This window comes from Perna viridis, chromosome 1, assembly GCF_037379345.1.
Source record: "Perna viridis isolate PV_CMFRI_1.1 ecotype Kerala chromosome 1, ASM3737934v1, whole genome shotgun sequence".
Classification (NCBI taxonomy): domain Eukaryota; kingdom Metazoa; phylum Mollusca; class Bivalvia; order Mytilida; family Mytilidae; genus Perna; species Perna viridis.
In genome coordinates, this window is record NC_142445.1 from 11,818,563 (window position 1) to 11,841,674 (window position 23,112).

At 33.7% G+C, this 23,112-nt stretch overlaps 1 protein-coding gene across 1 annotated transcript; it reads right to left on the reverse strand.

The window, feature by feature from the left end:
* Window positions 1-4,458: 4,458 nt before the first annotated feature.
* On the reverse strand, window positions 4,459-7,700 carry LOC148627267 (uncharacterized). Its single transcript, XM_088570607.1, has 2 exons — window positions 6,896-7,700; window positions 4,459-6,563 (listed from the first exon to the last, which is right to left on the reverse strand). Exon 2 carries the CDS (start codon window positions 6,549-6,551, stop codon window positions 4,626-4,628), a length of 1,926 nt encoding a protein of 641 aa, XP_088426733.1. The 5' UTR covers window positions 6,552-6,563; window positions 6,896-7,700; the 3' UTR covers window positions 4,459-4,625.
* Window positions 7,701-23,112: the final 15,412 nt, after the last annotated feature.

Consider the following 23,112-nt stretch of genomic DNA (forward strand, 5'->3'; position numbering starts at 1 on the left):
AAAAAAAATCTTGGATCCAAACAAAGATGTTCGTACATCCTGTTTCTATAAACCCCGTCAACAGGAATTGGTGGTTGCCAATTATTGGTTGGCAAAGTGCAATCCAGTGTGGATGTTAATGGTTTCTGAGCTATAATTCTGAGTTGCCTTTCTCTATTCTTTTGGGACATATCTAGGGTTTGGTATTGAATTTGACTTATGGGTTGTGTTTGGATTTGCGATATACAAGGTGAGAGAGACTTCTGCACATTTGGATCAACTGTGCCTGTGGCATAGATAGAACTACTGGAACTAGCGGCAACGGATGGAGCCGGGGGTGGCACACTGTCCGGCAACTCAAGTAAGGCAACGTGTGGTTTTTCAGGTGCAGGCACCAGAAAAGGAGAATTTGAGGGTGAGTATTCATCTGGTTTGGTTTGACTAGGGGAAGTCTCTTCCAGGTATTTACTGAACAAGGTTGAAGATGGAATTATGGCCAAATCAGGAGTAGTATCATCATCCGCTAAAACCTCAGTTTCCTCACTCAACACAACAACCTCCTCATAGGTGAAAGAGTGATAGATTCATTTAAGAAATCTGCGAAGTCAGGCATGTCCTTGTTGTCGTAGGTTTCAATTAAATCCTTCATGTCGGCATCTAAATTCCAGCTTCGAGTAGGTAGTTTTGTAGGTTTAGGTCTTTGAACTACATCAGATGGTTTGGGTATAACAATGGACTGCAATACATGTTCTGGTCTAGGGGCTTCAGCGGGTCTAAAGTGGGCAGCCTGATATTGTCTCAGCCTGTAACTATCCTGAGTGGAACAAGACCAGTTGCACCCATTAACTGCACATCTAAGCCTTGACCCATGCATTCTGCTACAATGCTTGGTAAGGTTTTGTCTAGTAGGGTACCGCTTCCTACAATCTTGACATTGGAACCACTCAGCCTAATCATTCAATAGTTTAACCTCTTTTTATTGATTATTAACACCTTCTTTTTATGCCGTTCTTGTCATTAAATGCATGAGTTCATCCCAGTACAGCATGTTCATCCTATGCATTGTTACGACTTTTTTGTTACTATTTTTAGATTTGTAAATTTAAAACAACCTTGTGCAAATTATGCGAGTTCTATTTATTTTTTTACGTTGTTAAATACAAATCTATAAATGCTTTTATTTATCTGTCACCTAGATTGTTTATTGCATGAAAACGTTGTTTTTTAGTTTTTGTTTTTGTTGTTTTTTTTTATTGATTGAAACGCTTTTGCATTTTTTTCTGTGCGTACAAGGGGTTTAATATAGCAATATATAAATCCTTGATATGTATTAGCTGTCAAAATTTATATCGTGTGGCTGAGTCCAGGGAGTGTGTATTCTTCATGTTCTTAGTATTTTAACTAAATTACATTTAATATAATAATAGTTCAGTTTTACCTTGAGGGTAATTAGAAGTTAATTCGTAGTACATTAGGAGGGTAGTAATTAACTAGTTTTTTTTTCCTTTTTGTTTTATAAAATAGCTTTTTTCAATTTAATATGATATTTGTACAGGGGCTATGATCGTAAAAAATTAATACACTGTAAATTAAAACAAAACTTGTATGTTTCGAATATAATATTGTTTTACATTAAACACAAGATAATAAAAATTTTTGTTATAACATCAGGTTTTACAATACACAATTAACGGGTCAAAGATTGTTCAATTCTTATGCACGGGTCGGCGAAGGCACTGGTTTATCTTTTCTATTACCATGGCGTAGTATGCTGTTTCTTCTTTGAATTCACGGACGGGTAGAATGCTGTTACATATCTTCTTATAAAGTCCTTTCTTGTGTTGTCTAGTGGTTTTTTACTGAGTTTACCTCCCCGGCGGTACGAGTAGTAAACCCTTAACTGGTCTGGTGTGAATAGTAATAGCGATCTACCCAAAAAGATTTTTCCGGAACGATCCATCTGCAAGTTCCTTCTGTATTTCAACAATAAGCTGAAAATTCCGGAATATCTACTCAGAGTTGCCGGTCTAAAGCTGACCTAAGTTAAAGAAGACCAAATGTAGCAACAAAAACAGCCCTTTTAATTTTTTATATTTTTTATCAATCATTCTTACATATTCGTGGTAATGGAATGTGTGAACTATTTGTACACATTCTTGGTAATTGAATGTGTGAACTATCTATACATATTCATGGTAATGGAATGTGTGAACTACTTATACACATTCGTGGTAATGGAATGTGTGAACTATTTAAACACATTCGTGGTAATCGAATGTGTGAATTATTTATATTCATTCGTGGTAATGGAATATGTAAACTATTTATACACATTCGTGGTAATCGAATGTGTGAACTATTTGTTCACATTCTTGGTAATTGAATGTGTGGACTCAATTCAATAATTTCAAAACTGGAACACAAAAATCATAAAAAGTCGCTCTGTCAGTGTCAACTGTCATATTTGGATCTCTTTCGGGTATTGAAAGCTGGACAATCAGATGACACATCAGCCTGGTACCAACTTTATATACTCCCATGGTACAGTTTCAATCTATTTACATATATAATTTTTGGTTTGGATTTTGGACCCAGTTGGACCTGAACTAAAACATCAGAAACAACTTTGGTGACAATATATAATAGCCCCTACATTGTTCAACTATAGGTTTAAGGGCTTCAGGTAAGTTCAATCTATCATCAGATGTCATACTTGAAATTTACAACACCTGCTTCGGTTCAAAAGATTCAGCTATGACAGCACAATTATTCTTGTTTACTTTTTGTGGTTCATTGGTTAAATTGACCACCTGTAATGGTATGGTTTTTCTGCTATTTGAACATAATGACTTAGCTACTAGCAAGCCTCTAGATTGAAGACTCTCTGTAGTTGTATCAACTGCCAACTCCATACTAGGAGGTATTTTATTAGAACCTTGTATGTGAGCTGGTATTATCATTTCACTCCTAACAGGTATTGTGACCTTTTGACTTACAAAATCTTAAATAGGCTGGGTATTTGACTATCAAGATGACAAGTTACATGGGCATTGTTAAACTGCAAAGAGCAATTACAGATATCTATTATGCATTGATTTTGGTTCAGTGCAATACATCGTGTACTAAGTTACAGCCCAAGATTAATCCTACGAGGAGGAATGACCCGGCCAGCGAAAGCTATATTTTTATATAGCCTAGCTGGCCGAGTGGTCTAGGGCGCTGGACTTTGTGAAGGCGTTGTTGCCATAGATGTCACAGGAGTTCGAGTCCCGCGGAGGGAACGACTAAACATTTGCATCGTTAGGAAATTTTCAGACCTTTCTATACGTTTACATATCTTCCCTGTATCAATTTGATCCGATGGAGCAGTGTAGCGAATAGAGTCGCAACATTTTAAGACGTGTATAGATATATATATATTACACCGGGGAAATCCTTAAAATGGCACCTTCTATTGCACACCCAGATTCTTTAAGATAAGTTTATCGGATGGAAATCAAAAATATTTCCTGTCGTGAGAGGGTAAGGTTATCTAAACATCTAGCCAGTTTGACAACTCCTTAATTTTTCAGATTTAAATAGAAGTAAAAGACGTAGGTAAAGAAATATCTAATTCCGTAACAACTTAGTTTTCGATTTGCTACTAAAATTTTAGATATTCTTAAACAGTTCGGTTTTGAAACTTTTAAATGAGAGTATGGCGTTTAGTTAAGTCTGTTTTTATTACAAATATCGCAAACAGGTATTTAAAAACTTCCGCCATAAGGTCTTTGATGATGGTGCAGTATCTACCACGAACCCCTTCTCGGAATGGTTGTGTATATTCACAGATATCATTGAAACAGAATTCTACTTTGTCAAAATTTAACAGATATATGCATCTTATTCTTATATGAAGGTATTTGACTCAGTTTAATTAAAATTAGACCTTGTGTTTTTTTTTTCAATTTTTTTATGTTCGCAAGCGAAACAAAAAAAAATCGGAGGGGCTAGTTTTACTTAGATTGGTATTTGACTTCTTATGTTTATAAAAAAGACAATAAAAATAATTTCAGAGGTACAAATTAATAATGTGCTTTCTGTAAGTAAAATATAAAAATGTGACAAGAATACAAGTTTTAGATAAAAGGTTGTACTGTATCAAAATACCCACAAATAAAACTGCTGTAACAATAAAAAAAAAATCAAGAATAGTTTATGTGTATCTATAAAGATCGTGTAAATGTATTTGTATATGAAGTTGAAAATGCAACTTATTATCATTCTAAGTAATGGGTGAAAATTGATAGTAGCATGATCTACCAATGTATATAACAAGCGCTATATTAAATGAAGAAGTTCATTTGCTGTTAAAAAGAAATGTATCGCATTCAAGACTTGAAAAAATCAGTTTTATTAATAAATATCCTCAACTCTCTCGTCAATCACGAAATAGAAGAATAAAAATAAAACGATTTTCCTTTCTAAGAAGAATTCACCAAAGGAAGAATTTTTTTATTAGTTTTTTATAGTTAAAAAATTTCAAGTTAATCGAATTCACTATTACAGCACGGTTTCAGTCCTCACACTCATTGAATGTATTTGTAGTAATGTTTAATCCCTCAGTTTTCGAATCAAATAAAGTGTTTATCGGTGAGATCAATGTGTTATAAAAACAGCTGGCACAGTTTCAAAATCCCAAATCCAAATGCCATTGTCATTAATGACGGTGCAGCAAAAAACTGAGTAAGAAAAGATTGCAACACCATTAGAAGTATTCCGATCAATGAATACTTGATTGCAAACCATTTTTTGTCAAAGTTGATATACTGCAATAGAAGATTAATCAACAAATTTCGGAAGCAAGCAAACGACAAAATATAAACAATTAATGCTGATGTTCTAGTTTCCTTACGCCCTCTCATTTCCTCCTCGACAATAAAAGGAATCGCCTGTTTCAGAACGTTTCTTATGGCTCTCTTCAGAATCTTTGGGTCTTCTTTCATGAAACGTTGAAGTAAGCAAATTACATCGTCCACTGCAGCACTAGCGCTCTTGTCATTGTATATGTTATTACACTCAACTATTTTTGACCTGGGTACCCATTCTACTTCTATTCGTTCTTTCCTTTGGAAGTCGACAAAGTTTTGCAACGCTTTCAATGGATTTCGCATAATTCTTTCAACAACACTCTTGATTTCATTAAGTACCCGTCGATCTTTGCCAGCAAACAGGTTGCTGTCAATAAAATAGTGCTCTAAAAAGCATTTGTTTAAGCATTCGACCATGAAACTTAACAATTCATCTAATAATTTTTCCGTGTTTTCAAATTCAAACTTGTCGAGAAGTTTGGAATCTACGCGTTCTGACACCCAGTAAAGAGCTGTTTTCCAATGAAAGGTTGTCAGTATTTCTGCGTTTGTTTTCAAAGCGTTCTTTTGTAATGCCTTGACAATCAAAAGAACATTTTTCTGTGTTTCAGTCATAACCTTTGCTAACTCATTTTCTGCTGTGTTAAACCCTAAACAAAAATCTTTGTCTTTGCTAGATTTATGAATAGCTGGCTTTGCTACGATGAATATTTCACCATTGTAAATCTTTTCCAGAGAAGACCGTGGCGGCCAGTTGGAATTTCTTGTTCTGTGTTTCCACACGTTCAGAAAATGCGGCGTTCCCTTCAATGGGAATGCAGGAATGAAATCTTTGAAAGTTTTGTACTTGTATTTTAATAAAACAAATTCATTCTTTTTTTCGGAATTCCCCCTTGTGTGACTTATAGAAGCTTGTGATATATTTTCACTTTCTTCCTCATTTGCGTTGTGCATCCTTTTCTGCTGCCTCTCAATAGCGTTTATAATTGGTCCGTAATTTTGTAAAAGATTTGATTTACGCAATTCTGTTCCATCACTAACTAAGTACTTATATACAAGTCCTACATTTGTTATTGTACAAAGTGCACTCAAAATTTGGTTTTGAACAGCAGTGGGTTCATTTTTTATGTGATTTCTAATTTTTGATAGTATTTCTTTGCCATCTGTTTTGGGTTCAGTCAATGAAATGCACATGTCAGTGCATTCAACATTAGCGTAATTTCCTAGGGAAATTCCTGGTTTTATCCTTTTATCGATTATAATTCGAAGCGTGTTTCGTCCACGTCTAGTTCCGGGCTTTGTGACCATTTTAAAAATGTCTCTTAAATGGTTAAAAACCTCAGGTCTGACTTCACTCAATAAATAACTTGGAAGATATTTCCCCTCCACAAGTTCTACAAAAGGTAATTTACCAGATAACTTTTCGCAATTAATATGTACAAAACATGGAACATCGTGGTGATATTCTATGGCACTGTCCAGTACAGAAAATTCTGAAATAAGAAGATAATCAAAATCCCCTTCATCTTCCCGGAGTCTTAAACGCGTGCCTTCCTGTGTACTTCCGGCAACCATACACCTCTCGTTTCCGAAATGAGAAAGTAGTAGACTGATATACTCGCAATATTTGTTTTGTCGTCTGTCGTTTATTACTGGCTTTGATAGTTTTCTCAGTAACTGAACAATGTCAAGCAATGTCATTTGCTCTGCAGGTGTAACCATGGTGATATCAATCTTTTAAAAAAAATCAATCTTATAAAACAGTATTTTACAAGAATACTTTCAACGTAATCAATTGTTGGTATAATAATTTTTTTTTAAATGAAGATGAAAAAGAAGTCTAACAGTTCAAATACGTTTACTCTGAATTTCCATTATCCTTAAAATAATGTTTCCGCCAAAAAATGTTATTATAGCACAAACCACTACGAATCCCTTATACAGCAAGTACTTTTCCCACTATTAAAAGTTATAACTATAAGCCAACAAAAGAGAGCTTTGATGTATTTGTCTCTTCTACCGATTTCTGATTTCAGTAATATTGTTTATACATTATGTGTACTTACATCAGTAATATAGCAGGGTAAGTCTTCAGATTTTCATATAAACTTCTGATGCGATGGCAGCTCTAGTTATGAATCTTGCTGGAATTATTCGATTCTCTAACAATATAGTGACCTTGCAAAATACCATCCACGGTAAGCTGACTTTTTGTAAATATGAAATGATTTCAACGGGTCGTTAAAAATTAAAACACGTTCTAGATGCGATCTAATAATGGCGACCGATGGATATTTCACTCAATTTCTACTTGATGTGGCGAATAAATCACTATATTTACATTGAATATACACATAGTCATATACTGAAATTACACACAAAGGTTCACTATAGTAGAAATATTTGATCGCATTAAATTTTATGTGGTTTATCAACGTTTAAATTTCCGTTGAATAACTAGTCTTTATTTACGGTTAGATGAGATCCTGTATATATAAATGAAAACTATCTTCTATACCCAGACTATGGAATGCCAGCGGGGTCAAACTTCTTAATCTGTAAATTGTTAATTTATAACTTCTTGATTTGTAAATTGTTAATTTGAAGTCCGTAAGTTGTTAATTTGTAACTTCTTGATTTGTAAATTATCAATTTGAAATTCGTAAATTGTCAATTTTTAACTTGTAAGTGTGTGACTTTCCATTTTGTACATTGAAAATCTGTATTTGCAAATTTGAAATACAACTTTTCTAACTTTGAAATTCTTCATTTGCAACTTCTCACTTCGTAATGCGTTTTCCGAGACTGGTAAATCATCAAAATATTCTTACTTTGTATCTGGTCACTTTAGACTTTGACAATGTAATAAACCACGTAAGATTGACACGTCACAATTGGTAGTTCGTACTCTGAAGTTTTGTGACGTGAAACATGTCTATTCGTGAAATGTCAAATTATGCTTAGTTGCATTATATGCTAACGATCATTATGACGACAGATGACGCTCGGGATCGGAAGACAAAAGAAGGCGCTGCTGTCCAGAACGGAAATTAAACGAGTTGGTCTTAAAACAGGACAGACATTTTTTGATACATTTTTTACTATAACTTTAGTTTCACTCTGTGAAATGAAAAAAATTCAAATGAAGAATAAAAGTGCTTTAAATTGGTCTAAAGAGTTTTTTGTTTTTTTTTTTTTTTTAGAAAATATCAACAAAAACATTAAAGCGAACATCTTGACAGGACGAACTTTTCCGACAAGAAAATGGCGATATAAAGGGGGACATGCCGATGATTAATGCCTTGCAATATTGATGAAATGTGTCTTGTCTGTCAAATAATGTTTACTTATACTTAAAGCTTATAGTAATAGGCACATTTTGCTATAAAAGTTATTTCATTTTGAGTCAGAAAAGTGTGAAAATCTTGACAAGACGCAATTTTTCTGCTACGTGATTTGTGTTTCATTTTATCTACTTATCCATTAGTGAATTAGGAAATATCCTGAACTCTCCCTTTTCCGAACATGAAATCAAATGGCCTATTATATATCGTTTTTAGTACTGGGTATGAAGACCACCAGTACAACCACTTACATGTGTATACAAAATTCAACCGTGGTTGCAATTGCATATAAAAACCAGAATTAATAGAATAAGAATGTTAATGAGTTTTTTGGGATTTTGACGAGAAGTCGTTTTTAAGCTCACCTGGCCTTCGACCAGGTGAGCTATTGCCACTTGGCGTCCGTCGTCGTTAACAATTTAGTAAAGCTGTTCTTCTCTTACATTCTTGACCAATGGGTACCAACCTGAGTGTGAATGTTTCTTAGGGTATTCTGTATAAAAATGATGAGGGAATTCTTGATCCGTCGAAAACCATGAACGCCGTTACTAAAAATAGAACATAGGGGTCAGACAGAAGTTTATCGCATATATTTCCAAAACCATCAGGTTTACCCAAATTCTGACTGGGTAAAAGTGTTCAATATGTGGCCAAATTTTGGGCTTAGGTCTCACTATACACTTCTAACTTTACATGTTAAACAAGTGATTTTCAATGTTTCACTGTGAATTCCGAGGACAAATGACACCTTAAAAGAATGTAGGAAAAAAAGTCACAGGAAAAAAAGTCACGGATAAAAATTCACAATACATGAAAAGAAGTATTATATTCAAATCTTAATACTTCTATTTCTAATTTTATTAAATCTATGACATATTTGTTCACCTTTTTTTTTTTTTCATGGGTATACCTTTTCAAGATACTTTATTTAATTGGAAAGAAATATGTTAACTGTCAACTTTTTTTATTAATTGTCAAACTCATATAATCATATCACATGTATTGTATCTGTATGCTTGTTTGTTTGTATATGCTTTGGATTATTGTAATCACTCAATAAATTGATTATTTGAAGACAATAAAAACATAACAAATAAACTAACAATTAATTTTTTCTGTTTGAAATGAAGCCATTTCACAAAGTTTTGGAAATAAAACAATACAAATTATGCTGAATTGAACATTAAAACATGCAAGAAAATATGTCAAATATGTCACAATAAATCAGTGTTTTACCCACATTTTATACCAGAAGTAAATCTATGTTCACAGCAAAAGTTTCGAGTAAATCATACCAAGTCAGAGTACTAATATTATTGTGACTTTTTTCCTGTGACTTTTTTCCTATGACTTTTTTTCCTACCAAAATTGTGACTTTTTTCCGTTTACCCCTTAAAGTTGCATACCATTGCAAAGCTTGGAAAATAAAGCTTTCAAAATCATTATTCTAATGGTACGATGTCCGTAGAAATTCTTCACAAAATATACTCGAAAAAAAAAAAATACTGAAAACAACATTTTCACCTTTTCTGCTAACTGAAGGCAAATTACTCACACATGTAAACATTATTCATACACTTTTGTAGTAAATTATATGTATGATTTTAAAGTACACATTCTCAGCTTTATTTTGACTACTTTTAATCAGAATACGCACAAATAATGCACTTACAATGCATAGGTCTAGGTTCAGTGTGTTTGACTACATAGAGGGTGGCCATTTGACCAGGACCAGGAAGTGATTAGTGAGACCTTAATCCATTAAGTCTTGTTGGATTGCTGTCCTTTTTGAGGTTTACAACGGCAGTTTCACTATTGCAAGAAAGCGTCTAATAGATCAAGCCCAAAAAAGCTCTTTTTGCTCTCTATAGAAAACTAAGAAACATTCCACTGCCAATAGATTTACAGTTGAAGTTATTTGATACTTTGATATCACCAATACTGTTATATTCCTCTGAGGTCTGGGGTTTTGAAAATACGCAAAACATTGAAAAAGTGCATCTTAAATTTTGTGAAAATATCCTTAAGTTGAGAAGCAGCACTCCAAATGGTTTATGGAGAGTTGGGTAGAATTCCACTTGAAATATTTGTTTAAGTAAGAATGGTTAGCTTTTGGGCAAGAACTATGCAAAAAGAACAAAAACTGCCAAATCTAATGCTTCGGCTTATGATAAAATTGCATGACAAGAATCGAACCAAATTTAAGTGGGTTAACTATATGAAATCTATCTTGGATGATGCGGGTCTTAGTTACTTATGGAACGAACATGTTAAAGTAAATATTAACTGGCTTAAGGTCGCAGTTAAACAGACATTATGTGATCAATTCTATCAATCTTGGTTTGTTACAAATGGACAACACATCTCGGGGTGAATTCTATTCCACTTTTAAACATGAATTCAGAATTGAACCATATCTTCTCAGATTGTCCCTAACAGAACGTATTCATTTGACAAAATTTAGATGTTCCAACTTAAAACTACCACGGAGTCAAAGAATATGTAATCTTTGTAAAGAAAGGGTGGGAGATGAATTTCACATATATTCTTCCAGTGTAATAATCCAACGGTTAAGTATTTAAGATCTCGTTACATCCCAGATTACTACTCAAAGCAACCAAATATGAGTAAATATGGTGGGTTATTGACTATATGTAATGTTCAATTATACAAAAGAGTGTGTGCTTTTTTACGAAAAATTGCATATATCATATGAATGTAAATGTGTTAAAATATGAATGTGAATCTGTATACATATATTTTATGAATTTGACTGTTCTGTGTATTTGTCTTATTTACATGTATGTACATGTTTGTATTTGTTTTGTTGTCCTCTTGTAGACCTACTGTGACTGAGGCTATCAATAAAATCTTGTCTTGTCATGAATTTAAAAGGTTTGGATGCGTGTGAAAATGAAATGTGTGAGTAATCATCTCTAAATTAGATTAACAAGGTGTGAAAGTTTTACAAGCCATTTAGTGATAATTAGAGATAGTTAATCCAATTAAGATATATATATATATATATTCTACCCCAAATTATGTCGATAACTGAAGAATTTTCACCCGTAAAAAATTCGTCCTGTCAATATTTTGGATTTATCTCTACATTTACTTCAAATATCTATACACACTAAAATGTAGCAAAACATGTAACTTTTAAGAATATGATAGGTATTTTATGTTTTGTTACCATACCCCGTAAAAAACTGCACTAGTCATGTAACAGAAAGAGTCCGTCCTGTCAAGATTCTGTCTCTTTAACGCTCTCAAAATTAAATATTTTTATATCAAAACATACTGTTCAATATAGTCTTTAAGAATATTTTGACAGACATTTATAATCAAGAAAAATTACTGATTGTTCCCATATCCGATACTCAATAGAAAATTTCCTGTTGGAAAAAGTTCGTCCGGTTAAGATTCTGAATTTATTTCTGGACATATTTCAAAAATATATATATCAAAATGTAGCAAAAGTTTAAGCTTTAAAAATATTAAGTTTTTTTTGACAGACATGAAGTAATTTTCAAGTCCTTGGTTTTGTTGCCTTGTCACGTAACGGAGTAAGTCCGTCCTGTCAAGATTTTTCCATCATGCCAAGACAAACCGCTCCAGAATCCAACTTAAGAACCAGCTGAGATAATAGATACATTTATGACCACATCTGTACTATCGCGTTACCAAAGATAATTAGTGTCTGTAGGGAGGCAGACCAGGAATGTTTGGAAGTATTTCTTGGCATGGAGAAATGTTTGAGAGACTGAATACTTGTAATAATAACAAGAAGACAGACGACACCGACAAAATAATAATTACATAAAAACTACCAACAACATTTGCAATTTGTTTGTGGTGATAAGTAGAACCTCGACTTGACTATTGTACCCTTCTATATATAGTATGAATACCCGTAATGTACTATGGATCAGTATATCAATAAATAAGGGTGGTGGTCACTTGAGACTAATTTGCTATGCATCTCTAGGGCCTAGGAGGTCTGCCCAGCGCTTGTTCTTTTCCCTACTTGTAGGTTTTCTTTAAGGAATAAATTAAATGTCTTTACTATCTTTCCTATTTTTATGACTAAATTTCATTTTCCGACGACGGCCATGTTAAACCATGGCTTTTGTGGAAATTTAAATAAGGTCGTCTGAAAGGCCTTGTAATTGCCTATTTTTATATACAGTGAAACCTGTCCAAACCGAACCCTATAATCCGAAAACCTGTCTAAACCAGATATTTCTTGAAATCCCTTTGTATCAATTTTAATGTATTTTGACTTTATTAAACTGAACCCCTTTCTAAACCGAACCTTAAAGTCCGAAAGGGATCCGGTTTAGACAGGTTTCGTTGTATATGTATAAACAAAAGACTACGATTTTGTCCCTTATATTTGTGAACATTTAATTTCTTTTTGTTTAAATGGCGGTACTGTTGAGTCCCTTAATATGCATGCTGTTGCACAACTTCTTTAAATGGCACTCGATCTTCACCAAACTTGGTTTGCCTAGATACGGTTCAAAACAGTAATCTAGCCAGATGACATTCCTTAATTATTACTATTTCATCTGTGGCAACATCCCTTCGGCACCTGCGTATGGAGTGTTCATATCACAACTTATATGTTATGCCAGAGCTTGCCGAAACTACGCAGACTTTGTATCGCGGTGGAACTCTAACAAATAGGCTTCTAGAACAGGGTTATGTTGCTATAAGATTGAAGTCATCACTACAGAAGTTTTATGGTCGTCATCATGAACTCGTGGATCGTTATGGTGTATTCATCTGCACCATGAAAACTGATTTATTCAAAGGGTCATAGTCTTCCTTTCCTCGTTTGTCTACCCTGGACTTGACTTTTTATGAGCACCTCGGCGGGTGTTTCTAGAGAAGCAGAGGACGCTTACCCTACCGGTGCACCTGGTCCATGGTCCCAGTTTAGTGGAGTCCGAGTTGCTCATTTGCTTCTGTTACTTTGTATGTATGATTTTAGTTACTTTATGTTCTTTGTGTATGTCTGTTTTCCATGTCTGGTCTTTGTCCCTGGATTACATTCTTTTGATTGCCGCTATAACCTTGGTTCCTTTGATTACTCTTTCATTATTTTAGGGGACAGGCCAGAATTTTTTTTTGGGGGGGGGTGTATTTCTTGGCATGTTTTACTGACTCAAAATGAAACAAAATTTATATCAAAATGTGCCTATTACTCTAAGCTTTAAGAATAAGTAATCTTTATTTGACAGACATGACACATTTATCAATAATGAACTATATTCATCGGCATGTCCCCCTTTTTATCGCTATTCTCTTGTAGGAAAAACGTCTTGTCCAGATTTTCGTTTTGAATCTTTTTTGTTGAAATTTTCTCAAAAAAAAAAACTTTTAAGCAATTAAAAGTACTTTTATTCTTCTTAAGAAATCATTTAAAATTTTTGAATTCCACAGAATGAAACTAAAGTTATAGTAAAAAATGCATAAAAAAATGCTCGTCCTGTTTTAAGACCAACTCGTTTAATTTCCGTTCTGGACAGCAGCGCCTTCTTTTGTCTTCCAATCCCGAGCGCCATCTGTTGTCATAATGATCGTTAGCATATAATGCAACTAAGCATAATTTGACATTTCACAAATAGACAAGTTTCACGTCACAAAACTTCAGAGTACGAACTACCAATTGTGACATGTCAATCTTACGTGGTTTATTACATTGTCAAAATTTAAAATGACGAGTTACAAAGAAATAATATTTTGATGATTTACCGGCCTCGAGAAACGCATTACGAAGTGAGAAGTTACAAATGAAGAGTTTCGAAGTTAGAAAAAATGTATTTCAAATTGCAAATACAGATTTTCAATGTACAAAATGGAAAATTACACACTTACAAGTTACAAATTGACAATGTACGAATTTCAAATAGACAATTTACGAATTTCAAATTGATAATTGAATTGATTACATAAAAGAAGAAAATGAGTGCAGCTTGATATGCATCCTGTATAATGTAGGCAATTTTGAAAACTACACGTATCTTGAACCTTGATCTGGATCAGTTTCTGTAACTGCGGAGGTTTCGAACACAAAGAAAACTTGGAAATTATTTTCATCATTTATCATTGTAGACATATAAGTTCAATGAAGTATATCTTCACATGAACTATCTTATCTTTTTTAACAGTTGAAAGAAATTCTTTACATGCAGACAATCATTAGCCGTTTTTTATATTTACAGAATGCAAGCCATTTTAGAAAGTTTTTCAAAGGGACATAACCCACAAACACACGACAACCTTGTTGGCGGTCTCATTAGAGGAAAGAAAAAACAGATAATATTTGTCTTTGAAACTTAAACTATTTACACTTTAGTAAGTAGCTAAATGGTTTGAAATAAAAGCATTTAAAAGTATCCAAGTATTTACCACAGCTACAATAAATCAAATATTGGAAATTGACGTCTGCTGCTGTCTATAGCTTCAATTGGACAGTAAAGCAGTCTGCCAAATTTTAAAAAGAAGCAAAATCGGGAATATGAAAAAATATATGTATTGTTTTGTACCTTACGTCACATATTTTGATTTCTACTATTATGTATACATATTGTAACAGGTATGGCGAGTGGTCCGTTGGATAAGATGGCTCTCGGTTTTAAATATTGTGTTTCTGTGTATTCTATAGACATATGCATGTAGAATAAACCAATTAAAATGAACGATTATTTTAAAACAATCTGTTTTCTATTCAGCGGGACATATAGCAGAATGGTATTGGCCCCTAGTGATAGCAGTTTCTGTGTTTTTAATAAAATGCACCCTTGTGTGACTTGTTATATTGCCTTATCCTTGTCCAACTGTAATACTAATAGCTTTCAGCACCGGTACTAGTATTCATCAACTTAATTTAATAGTTCTTTTATATAGTTCCTTTTCCATATCAAACGATCCTTAAAAATGTTAACCATGTATCCTCAAGTCCCTTCTTACTTCTTATCCACCATAAATAATGCTTATAATTAACTCATTTCAAAGTCAGGTTCCCATTAAATTCCTCCGATGGTGGTCCTATATTGGCCGAAAATATCGTATGATATTGTAAAACGCAATAAAGATGAAACGACAGTATCAGTGTAGTGAGAGATTGCATTAATAATGGTATCTTGAATGCAATCTGCCATCTTCGGCGAACTTTCTCCGTATTTATACCTTCGAAATTATTCATAAGCTGGCTCATGATAATGATTACATGTAAGCAAACAAAGGTTTGGCTCATGATATGTCCCTAATGTTATTTCATAATTGTGTAAAGATCCCTGGTGTTCTCTTCCATGAACTCATTCTTTTTCTATAAAACTCAAATTAATTGGCAAGCGTTTCCATTGATGCTGGTGCTATGTGAAGTGGTGAAATACCGTCACTACAAATAGTCCATGGTCCCAAACAGGTTAGAAATATCGGAATAGATATCGAAACTGCTGTCTTTCTAGGAGTCAACATATACATTAAACAGTATCAAGATCAACATATTACTTAAACATAGCTTGAAAACGTATGAAATGCCATCCCCAAAACCAAATGCCAACTTTCATTGAATTCTGTAGAGTAGTTTCTGAGGAGAAGATTTTTTGAAGTGATAATATCAAAAGTTCCGTGTTTTGTCAAAATTAAGGGCGATTCTCTCCGATCGACATTTCCGGAAGTGAAAATGATTGCTGGCAGGTATTTACCGAGTTTTCTTTTGAGTGAAGTTAGTCAAAAGGCTTTTGGGCATGCTCGAAATATTTTTTAGTTTCTTATGTTACTTGGTCACTCAAAAGGCAGACACACTTTGCATATCTATCGCGATCAGAAAATCAAACCAGGAATGTCAAGAATAAATTATGTTAATCCGGTGTTTCGCAATATAAATGAAAGACTCGTCGCTAGTAATAAGAGCATTATGTATCGTATACAAAAAAGGAGTAAAATTGAAGAACCCAAAGATGGTCACGAATCACACGGTTCTTCAACAGCGAGTAAGATAGCAAAAATGGGGAACAAAACTTCTTCAAGTGTTTCATTCACAACAAAAGAGACCAGCACTTCAATATCAGATACTCAACCCCCTTGTTCCGTGACAAACAATGCATCCTGTGAAAATATATAAGAACGTACCGAACAAATGAACAGAAATAATCAAGAAGACTTGGTAAAAATATGGTATGAATCGAAATCAATCAGATTTCATACTCGTTTTTCCGATTGATGGAAAGGTGGCATTTTTAGATGAATGGAAAAGGCGACCTGAAAGAGTATGGCAATCTCCAAAAGTGTTGAAGATATATGCACGTTATTGTTAAACCTGCGCTAGTGAACCCAGAAACTGATAAAGACTTTTGTCTTGCGTTAACAACGTTGAAATAAAACTTTCTGAAGGATATTCAGAGAATAGTGATGTTGATAATAAAGGCCTTTCAGAAAGGCATTCTCAAAGAATATTCCGAAGAAATTACATCATTTCATTGGAAAACTGTCGTGTACTGGGTGTCAGAACAGATAGATGAGTCTCTTCAACTTGATGAAAAAAATACAACGGTTTCTTCTTAGGGGCTTAGAGTTTATGACTGATTGTTTATGCGAGAGTTTGCAGAAAAAGTACGAAGATGTTCCACATGAAGTTGCTAAAATGGTTGTCGAAATTCAAGAAAATTCGATAGAATTTTACAGAAATTTATCAGAACACAACAAAATAATGAGATGAATTACGATGTGGTACCACTGAGTAAAATCAGAGAATTCAACAACTCAACTGGGAATTCTCAAATTGAACTTCACCTTCGGGCATTACGAGGGTTCACATCTGAGGGAAAAGACAAACTAAAAGCAGCGCTAAAACATGTTGCAACGGAAGGATTTCCATATTTCATCGAAATGTTGTCTAGAGGACATGATGAGAACAAAACATATATTGAAAACCAAATGAACCAGATGTTACATGCAATGTTAAACCAAAACTTCGCCCGTGATGCAATAACTGACGGTGCCGTATCTCCTCTGATCGACGAAAGTTTTAGGTGTAAGGATGTACCCAATTTTCAAGAAATTATAGAGTTTGTTTGTTGGGGTTTACCGTCCGAGCGGCAATATTTCAGCAATATTCAGACAATGAACATGAAATTGATGATAAAATGAACATGAAATGATGATGACATGAAAAAGGGATGGGACACAAGGACAATGGGAGGTCGACAAATTTTGATTGCCACTGGAAATAGGGAGAGGTGGGTAAGGTCGGGCAATTTAGCCTCCTGTGGCGGAGCCCTATGGTTCCTACTCCGGGAGAATACCACAGTAGGTTCTTTAACGTGCGAGGAACGTGGCATCTTTCCCAACACGATGCCCCACTATGCTTTGCGGTCAGGTTTTCCGTATTATAGCCTGACAACCCCAGCATGTAACACGCCAGGGGTACCCCATTCAACCACCTGGGGCACACATCCCAGTTGCTCTATGGGCAGAGCGTCCTAGCCCCCGGCTGGGGTTCTGAGCACTATTTAGTCGCCTTTTACGACAAGCTTAGCGCTGCTGCAGGCCTATTCTTTTAACACCCGGACCTGCACGGGGCAGAAATTACAGAGAAAAGGTTTTCAATGGTTTTACAAAAAGTTATGGGACTATCGAATTAGGGACATTCACAGCTTTATAATCTGTTATATGATTGTAATCATCAAGATAGCAGACAGAACATCGCAACAACGAACAATGATTTGGAACAAACTCGTAGTTCAGAGATTTTAAAAGCGAGTGTTGTCTTAGTTTACCCTACCGGTGCACCTGGTCTATACTCTCAGTTTTAATGGAGTTCGAATTGCTCATTTACTTTTGTAACTTGTATGTATTATTTTGATTATTCAATGTTCTTTGTTGTATGTGTCTGTTTTCCATGTCTGGTCTTTGTCCCTTGATTACATTCTTTTGATTTCCGCTAGAATTTTGGTACCATTGATTACTCTTCCAAGCATCTAAAATTACGAACGTGTCAGTCTAATAAGTAAGTGAGAAATTAGTGATTCACTGTTTGGAACTGGTTAACTCCATCGATGATGATGAGAAAGGAAATAATTTGCACATCACTGATATGTATGGTTTCTTTCCAAAATATTAATCATTATAAAGTTACAGAGACGTGAAATATGACGTAGACAATTTACAATTTTTATTTAGCATAAAGAAAATGGTTATAGCATGGAAATAAACGATACAATAGAATCATAGACACATCTATCAAGTTAAATATAAATGTAATAGTGGTGGTGTAATTTGATGAGCTATGAGTTTTTCCTGATGCACAAACATTCGTTCAAAAATTTGATTATTATCTTTAGTTTATTGATTGAATTACAATTCATACTAGTATTACTTGTGTTGGACACCAACTGAGATGTTCCCAAAACGTTCCTATTGTCACAGGACCTCCCAAAACCAGTTTCTACGGCTCCGTGATTTTTTCTCAATTTTGTGGTTGATTTTTTTATTCTTTCAACTTTCAAATTGGAATGGCAGCCTTTTAAAAAAAAATTAAAATCGGAATCCCTTGTGGTGTCATATTTTTAAACCAAATATCCAGTATCTGCGATTTTGATTTCAATTTATGTTGGTTTATTTTTTTGTTTGTTTGTTTGTTTGTTTTTTTATATATTTTTTTTCATTAGATTGATGAGATTCTTGACTGAGTTCAAGATCGCGGAGTCAAATATTGTAAAATTTTGTAAAATCAAGCTGTGTGCAAATTTCATATAGATTAAAAACCTTTCAAATGAGTTGTCTGTTGTACATCTGTTGCAACATCGAATTACTGTCTGTCTTTGAATTTACAGAATTTCAGAATTCCGGCTTTCACGCCAAATCCCGTGTTTTTATAGGCTACAAACCACTAATGTCACTTCCCATAGGCTTCAATGCTAATTTCACTAAGTTCAATGAGTTATAGAGCTTCTACCTTAAGTTCAACCTGAAGAAGACTATACATCACCTCACAGCTGCATGTGTATATTAATAGCCCTGAAAATATTATGTTGGGTTTACTACCTTGCAGTCCGACACCGGCTCCTAGAAGACAATGAGCTAAAATAGAATAGGAATTCCCCTGCATTTCACAAAAAGGGGGTCTTCATGCAGAACTCATAAAAATATTTAATTCAGTAAGTTACAGTGACCATTTTATGTAGAAATAAAGGAAATATAATTTCCTGCCAAACACAAGCTCACTTGTGCAGATATGATGTAAACTTTTTCCACAGCAACATAACACGAGTGCACTAAAACTTGTGTATAACAATTTTTGCGTACGTTCTAAAAGTTCATTGGTTGAATTTGTGGTATGTAACCTATATGGGACCAGCTCATGTCCCACGGTGTTAGCTAGTCTGACAAATCAGCCATTGGACGTCAGAGCAATCTCGGACTATTTCGTGGTTGGCATGTTCAAAACACATTTTATCTTCAGTTTTAGTCAATACTTAATTAAATAAAATTCTCTTAAAATATGTCGTACACAGGGCCGGCTGTTACTCCAGCAGTGCTAGAGGTTGCCTGGAAAGCTATTTTTTGACTTGGTGACATCCTAACCTCTAGCATCTGACATGTTGAATGCCACCGCAAATGTGAAAAAGCTATACATGTGTTTTTAAAATATTTTAAGTCTTTTATTTACATAAAAGAAGTTTAACCCACCGGAAATCAAGCGATAAAAATCCTATTTATTTTTGTTGAATACTTAGAAAACACTTGTATTGAAGGCGGTTTTCAAAGTGACCAGCCATTTTGAATTAGGTCACTAATTTTACGTAATACAATATATTTTTGACAAAACGAACTTAAAGTTGTAATGGAATTCGTTGGCTAATTTAATATTCTCGTTTCCCAAATTAAAATCCGTAATTTTATCAACAGGATGTATCCATTTAAAATGCTGAATACCTAGTTCATTTTAACTGCTTTTACAACGGATTTCCGGGATTGCTGGAATTTTCAATCAGGTAGGTCATTTTTTTTCTTAAGTTTAGTCACCTTTCCCCTTTGTTAGGGTAAAGAAACCGTATAAAATGTTTTAGATAGTAAATATTTTACTATAATTCTGCCGATTTCAAAGAACGTCGGAGCGAACGGTATGCAATATGGCACCCGGAAGAAAGATGTATGGGTGTGGAGAAACGGGATTCCAACCTCTCACGCTGTAGATGTAGGGTTATACGATGTTGCATTTTTGCGTTTCACCATATCCCTTACTTTTCTATAGTTTTGTGTAATGTCTTGTTTTGTTTTCCTTATCTTCAGATTTTATGTGTAATATATTTTACTTTATGTATGTAGAACGTCTTTGTTTCCTGTGTTCATGTTCAGGCCATCCGTATTTTTTACCGATATTTGATGGCTGGATCTTTTTCTAGAAGTTGTTAAGTTCAAAACCAATTTTATGAAGTGAATATCAGCAAAAGTGCACTGTTCAATTGCACCATTAACATAGGGATATCATGTTTTATATAAGTGTAACTAAGCCGCATTAACAAGAAGATTTTAATTTCGATGAACAAAATTGTAAAAGAGATTCGATGCTTAAACGTGCCATGTTTAGTTAGTTTCTGAATATACATAAGAAGTCTTCAAAAAGCCTTGACCTAACGGATTACGACACAGGTCTTAGCGTCAGCTTATCAACAGACGTTTATATTTCGTAATCTTGTCTGTATTTTGAAATTCAAAAGCCTCCAAGTAAGCGTATCGTAATCTTGTCTGTATTTTGAAATTCAAAAGCCTCCAAATAAGCGTATATGCCTGTACAAAAAGTAAAACATTATAAAGACGAATTACAAGTTCTAATGCAGAGGCATTTTTATAAACATGAACCTATTGTATTTATTGTCCATTTAGATAAACATGACAAATGTCGAAGTATACCATTGATTTTGATGAAGATCAAACATATCTCATTATTGTCATTTGTTTAAATTTCATTAATGCAAACATTTGCAAAAGTAAACTAATGAATTGACATTCATATACAAATAAATGCAATTGTATATTCGATGTAATTTTTTTTAATTTCTTACCTTCCTTTGATATCTGATTACACTCATTCATTTATTCTACACGTAATTTTTTTTTTTTTTTTTTTTTGGTTTTTTTTTTTGTATTATTGATGTGTCAGTCTTATTAAGAATCAGGAAATGAGGGAAACATGGTATGGAAAACCCCACCATTTTGAAAGTTTTATTTGACTATTTGCACCATCAGAATCAAGGAAGAAAAGACCAGATTTTCCCTTTCATTTTGGTAAATTGAGTTATAATTTCATTGAAATGCACTGAAAATGGACAATTCAAAGGCAGATAATTCTGCTAAAATCATCATTGTTCTAATATTCTATTGAAAAAATTCTGAGCTAATCCAGAAATGCAGAGATCAAATAATGGTATTTTCAAATAGATAAAGTATCCATGAGTAAAACTGTATTGTTAGATTGGTGAGGTTTTGACATGCACATTTCTGATTTTTCCCAGTTTGCTTCATTCTTACAAATACTAATGGGGTAATAAATCCCATATGTTTCAGCAGTTTTAGTGATTAGTTTAATGACACAATTAATGCATACTTCACCTTTCATTTATTAGACTGCATAATTCATTTTAATGAACTTTTGTCGGAAACCATTCCCTTATCTTATATCTTAACACTTAACATGGTTATTGACTTTGGAATATTATTTCATAATTAATCTTAACTGACAAATGTGCAATTTAATGTTTAATATTCCACTCCTGTTGTGTTATCATGGTGAGGAGAGAAGAGGACGCTTACCCTATCGGTGCACCTTGTCTATGCTCTCGGTTTACAGTGGAGTCCGGCTGGCTTTTTTTAAAATGTTTGTTTCCTTGTACTATTTTTTTTATTTCATTTGTCTATTTTCCCGGTCTAGTTTTTATACTTGGAATATAATTATCTTTTTTATTTCCACTCGAATCTTGGTTTCCTCGATTACTCTTTTACATACTAGTATATTTTTATTCTCAAAACTTTTTTACATTCTTTTTACCAAAATATATGGAATACTATTTTTTTATTTGTTAGCACTTCGTTCGTTCGGCCGTCATTGAAGCGTAAGACGGCTTTTTTAATGTCATGTCTGTGGTCTATCAATAACCCAATCATACGTATCGTTCTTTACTGTTCTAACTGACTGATTTTTAATTCAATTTCTAAAATTTTCATTTTCATCGAGCAAATATATAAATAATAATTTGTTCGAATTTCCTATTAAAATGAAATTTTATTTACACGTAACATGATACGCCACATCAAATGTTGAGAGTGAAATGTTATGGAAGGGAAAATCCGCCATAAATATGTTCACGCGTTTCTTTTAACTATGTTACTTGCTTATTCGTTCGCTGTATTTTCTTTCTTTGTTAATCGAAGATTGCTTTAATGTTAATTCGTGAAATGCATTTTTCGCACTGTAACTTGCAGTTTGTGTGTATCTTTCTTTGCTTAATGTCGATTCTTTTTCTGTAACGTCTTTCTGTTACATTTCAACAATTATTAATTTTTAAAATACTTCTTCTAACCCTGAAAGTCGTAGTTTTTTTAAGACTTTTCTTTGTTGAAAGTCTTAAATCAGTTATCTATACATGTTACATATAAATTAAAACACGTTTCATTTAAAATCGACACAGTTACATAGAATGCACTAACATTTGACGAATGAAGAATAAACATATTATTCATGAGTGATTTTTCACCGGAAGATCGAGGGGTTGGTATAAAAACAGGACGGGCATTTTCCGATACATTTTTGGCTATAACCTTTGTTTTGTTTATGGCATTCAAAAATTTGAAATGATTTCTAAAGAAGAATAAAAGTGCTTTTTTGGTATTTTAAATTGATTTAGAGTTAAATCCAAAATCTTGAC

Bases quoted from the DNA above. Each gene is read 5' to 3' on its own strand.
- LOC148627267 (XM_088570607.1), bottom strand. From the start codon at position 6,551: ATGGTTACACCTGCAGAGCAAATGACATTGCTTGACATTGTTCAGTTA.